The sequence below is a fragment of the Adiantum capillus-veneris genome, chromosome 23 (genome assembly GCF_014529385.1).
Source record: "Adiantum capillus-veneris isolate H3 chromosome 23, ASM1452938v2, whole genome shotgun sequence".
NCBI classification, from domain to species: domain Eukaryota; kingdom Viridiplantae; phylum Streptophyta; class Polypodiopsida; order Polypodiales; family Pteridaceae; genus Adiantum; species Adiantum capillus-veneris.
This window is the reverse complement of record NC_140953.1, coordinates 14,615,104-14,619,553: the sequence shown is the minus strand read 5'-3', so window position 1 is coordinate 14,619,553 and position 4,450 is coordinate 14,615,104. Positions and strand designations below refer to the sequence as shown.

At 47.8% G+C, this 4,450-nt stretch overlaps 1 protein-coding gene across 1 annotated transcript; it reads right to left on the bottom strand.

Moving 5' to 3' along the window:
• Positions 1-1,313: 1,313 nt before the first annotated feature.
• On the bottom strand, positions 1,314-4,033 carry LOC147427446 (putative L-type lectin-domain containing receptor kinase S.7). The gene is made up of 2 exons (XM_086497344.1): positions 3,679-4,033; positions 1,314-3,582 (listed from the first exon to the last, which is right to left on the bottom strand). Exons 1-2 carry the CDS (start codon positions 3,959-3,961, stop codon positions 1,838-1,840), a joined length of 2,028 nt encoding a protein of 675 aa, XP_086353470.1. The 5' UTR covers positions 3,962-4,033; the 3' UTR covers positions 1,314-1,837.
• Positions 4,034-4,450: the final 417 nt, after the last annotated feature.

Genomic DNA, 4,450 nt, shown 5'->3' with positions numbered 1-4,450 from the left:
GGAGAGATTTCATACGAGAAATCTCATCCGATTTAAAGGGCGAGTAGCCCTACAAGTGCAGGAGCTTGAGGGCTTGCTATGGATGCGACCAACACACAAAACGGAGCCAGCCTGTTGTGTATTTTTGCAGGTTTAGGGTTCTGGCCCTAATTGATCCCTAATATCCCCAGGAGCTTCGGAGAAGCGTGATCCTAGGAGCTTCAAGGAAGCATTGGGATCACGGTAAGGTGATCGGGTGCATTTTTGGGGCAGAAAACAGAGAATCGAGTGTGCTGCAGATTCTCACTAGGTTTGGGAAAGTGCCTGTATGTGCCGGGGAAGTCATCTTTTACATGGGGATTTTGTCTGTGAAGCCTCCTATTGCGGCTGCCGAAATCGGGCTAGAGAGCCATTTTCAGCCTAGTAAAAGCGGAATAGCTCGGAGGAACTTACAGGCTTTCTCCCAAGTTTTATAAGAATAAAGAAATACGGAAAGGGGCACCAGTTTTTGGGGCCTACAGGCTATCGTCGTTTGCTTGGTAGCAAACTACCAGGCCGTGAAGTGTTAATTCTAGTCACAGGCCTATTCGTGAAGTTCCTCTGTCGTAAAGTTAAAGTAAAGCTTTTCACGTAAAAAATCGGGTGAAAGCTAAAGTCTACCGCCCTACGGGCCGGTTTCACTCTACATATATAGTCACTCCACCCATGCTAGGGGAGGCTATTTTCTAGACATTGTGCCTCATTTAGAGGATTAGAGTGATGCCATTAAAATAGAGTCACACGCAGAGCCTCCGAGGCCTCCAGACAGATTTCAAAGTCAAGCAAGCAGGAGCCTTGGTACTCACAAGTGAAAGTGGTTTGGAGCATACGGACTAGACACGGATAGATTACCACCCTTCAAGGATGACCAGACTCACCCTTCATCCAGCTCACATAATGAGGAACACAGTACTCAGATAGGATCTACTCTACATCAGAGAGACAGGATCCCACTTAGACAGTCTCTTCCCCCGAAGATGCTATATTACTTGAACACTTCTTCACCATGCTATACGAGTTCATCATCTAGAAACCCCTCTACATGGACACATACATGCCACAGCTCATGAATGGCGATTGGTCAGCTTCGAGTATTATCACATCGGCTAGAGATAGAGGCAGGAAGAACTGCTCATAGTCCTTGAGCTGAGAGGTCTGCCAGCTTTGCACCGAAAGGGTGATTGAGAAGGAGCACTTTGTCTGCAAATATAGAGCATATGAGAATTAGACATAAATGTGGCTCTTTTCACGGGACAACCCACCCTACAACAGACCATGGTGTCTAGAGACCAGCACACACACATGTATATTTGATTTGTCTCACGGCCTCTAATAGAGGTAAAAAAGATCTCTCTCTCTCTCTCTCTCTCTCTCTCTCTCTCTCTCTCTCTCTCTCCCCAAAAGAAGAGGACTGTAGTACAGTGTGCTTAAGGGGCCCTGAGGATGCTCGAGTCAGCCTGTCCCGAGGGAACTGAACAAGCTATGAACCGTACAAACCAATGTGGGAGAAAGGCTATTCCAATTTCCTCCTCTTACTCACACACACACACACATTTGGCATGTGCATGAGGGCAAACCCATAAACAGCTGCTGGGTGACTCTCGAACATGCATATCACAACAGATGCAAACTTCAAAGTTGACCATGTCCAGCACGAGCAGCCGATGTCCCGGCACGCAAACCCGCATGTGCAACCAACCTCATACATGTATACATGAAGAAAGCCGAGCCTGAGAGTCCCAAGAGCTAGGCCTCTTTTGAATTGATACCTAAATATAATACATCCCTGCAAGTGGGGACCTTCATGGCATACACCCATTCATTTGGATGCTGTCCATGAGCGGCCACCCTCGGACCGAGAATTTGTAACACTCAATCCAGACGTTGATGTGGCCGAGGACGCAGATAACAGAGATGGCCAATCTGGGAATGTGGGATACAAAGGCCTTGTTGCTGGAAGAGGCTGGCTAAGCAGCACAGTATCTCCTTTGAGAGCTTGGTATACTTGCATCATTGTGGGTCGAGACTCTGGTAAAGGGTTGCAGCACATGAGTGCCACATGCAAAACAGGTCTCCATTGCTGCTCTTTTTGCGCACTGTCCTGCACGCTCATGCAAGGGTCAAGGGCCTCCATGAGCTGGTCTCTTTGGTGAAGCATCCATGCATAGTCTACGATTCGGGCTTCCTCCTGTTGCAAACTGGATTGTATCATGGCTGGACGGCCATATGCCATCTCAAGAGCAAGTACTCCAAAGCTATACACATCTGCCCTGTCAGTGAATCTACCTGTATAAACAACCTCGGGTGCAACATAGCCTGGTGTCCCCACAACAGTCATTGTAACAGCACCCTCATCGTGGGCAACGAGGCGTGCAAGGCCAAAATCACCCAACATTGGCTCAAACCCCTTTGTCAACAACACATTGGCAGCCTTGACATCCCTATGCAACACACATTCCCCCAGATTACCATGCAAGTACTCCAGCGCAGAAGCCACTCCTACAAGGATCTTCAATCTGGTCTTACTTTGCAGTTCTCCTTTTTTCTCGCCGTACAGATATCTGTCCAAGCTTCCGTTGCTCAAGTAATTGTACACCAGCATTGCCTCTCCTTTCTCGTGGCACCACCCCCGCAATTGCAAGAGATTACGGTGGCGAATGCTACTGATGATGTTCATCTCTGCAGAAAACTCAGCCTCCTTTCTCACACCCTCCTTCAGTCTCTTGATTGCGACTATCGATCCATCTGCCAAGGTACCTCTATATACAATACTAAATCCACCTTTGCCAATCTTGCTCTGTTCGCTGAAATCATGAGCAGATCTTTTGAGCTCTTTGTAGCTATAGCGCGGCAAGGTGCAACGACCGGATCCAAGCAGTATAGTGCCGCTTTCTCTGCTCTGTCGAACAGTTGATGGCAGATGATTCATCCTCTTTTTCCTCCTCCTCTTGATGAGGAACAGGGTTATACCAAATAAGCCCAATGCAAAAAGGATGGGAAGTGCTATAGCAATGGGCACAATGACTTCACTAGGCTCCTTGAAATCCTCACTAGTAAAAGACCAGGACTTAACAACATGCCCTTCCATGCCATCCTCACCCACCTTGTTTGTTGCTGAGAACCCCACATACATGAAGTCTTCGAAAACAGTCGACAGATCGTAAGAAAGCTCTAGAACAGCTTGAGACATCGCACTTGCAGAAGATAAGGAATTTGTCATCCACACTTGGATGAGGTTTGTGAGAGAGTCATATGCAATCCTTGCTGTAAAGGTGTCATTGTTGTAGAGATACAGCTGTGGGTAGAAGGGAGAAGATGAAGTGGGACTTGTATCTGTGTAATTGCGGGAAACCAAAGAATTGACATCGATCCCGATGTGGCTGGCACTCGGATCATTCAAATCAGAGGATAGGTAGGTGTCGAATTCAACAGCAAAGAATTTCTGTGCTTCTGTGGCGGCATGTGGGTCGAAGAGGCCAAAGAACCTACCATCACTATTGTTGGGAGCTTTGTCAAAATGAGAGATGAAGAAGGTCATGCCACTACCACTGGTACTATATGGACCTGTTGTGATGATTTGAAAAGAGAAGGAGGTGGTGAAGGAGGCCACCTTATTCTGAGAATTCTTGAATTGAATAAGATCTTTGTACACAAACTTACCGATGTTGCTGAATTTGTTGGAGGTTACATCAATGGGATTTGGGGTGAGCCAAATGCCAGACTTGTCAGGAATTGCATCTTGGCCGTGATACCAAGAGTCTTGGTACACAATTTTAATATCAGAGAGGTCTGCTATGCTGCTGAATGAAGGGTGCTGGAATTGGATACCCTCGGAGGAGCATGCTGAGAATACTACAATATTCACAAGGAATATGTTTAGAAATTGCCTCAACTTCATCATCATTTTAGAAAAAACTAAAGGTAGCTTATGTTTTTGCAGCATGAGAATGAGAAAGAGGCAGCTAGAGAAGAGAAGAGAAGAGACTCTTGTTGTACCCAACCTCCATGAACCCCTCGTTAGCATGAATGAGAAAGGGGCGAAGAAAAGGTCTCATTGTACGTACGCCACTGTAGTGAAAACTTGCCAAAACACTATCAATTGGTTTTGACATTGGCAATTGGCTAACAATCAAACAGCCCACACCCTGTTTAAATTGCGATTGGAGGCTTTGGGGGGGGGGGGGGGGGGGGGGGGGGGGGGGGGGGGGGGGGGGGGGGGGGGGGGGGGGGGAACCTCATTTATAAGTGACACGAGGTGTCAGTGGAGGGATCTACGGCGGGGAATGCGCTCGGCAGGGCGGGGAGGCTTTAATCCATCGTATCCACACGACCAGAGGGGCAAAACTTATTAAGCACAGGCCTCGTAAGGCTGGCATGGATGCGTGATAGGCGGACTGGATAGGGCGTCGGTGTCTGTGGGAGGAGGTCGTGG

Excerpts from the sequence above, each read along its gene's own strand:
- LOC147427446 (XM_086497344.1), bottom strand. The coding sequence starts at position 3,961 with ATGCTGCAAAAACATAAGCTACCTTTAGTTTTTTCTAAAATGATGATG. Across the intron at positions 3,583-3,678 it reads CAACAAATTCAGCAACATCG|GTCCATATAGTACCAGTGGT; the intron begins GTAAGTTTGTGT and ends TCATCACAACAG.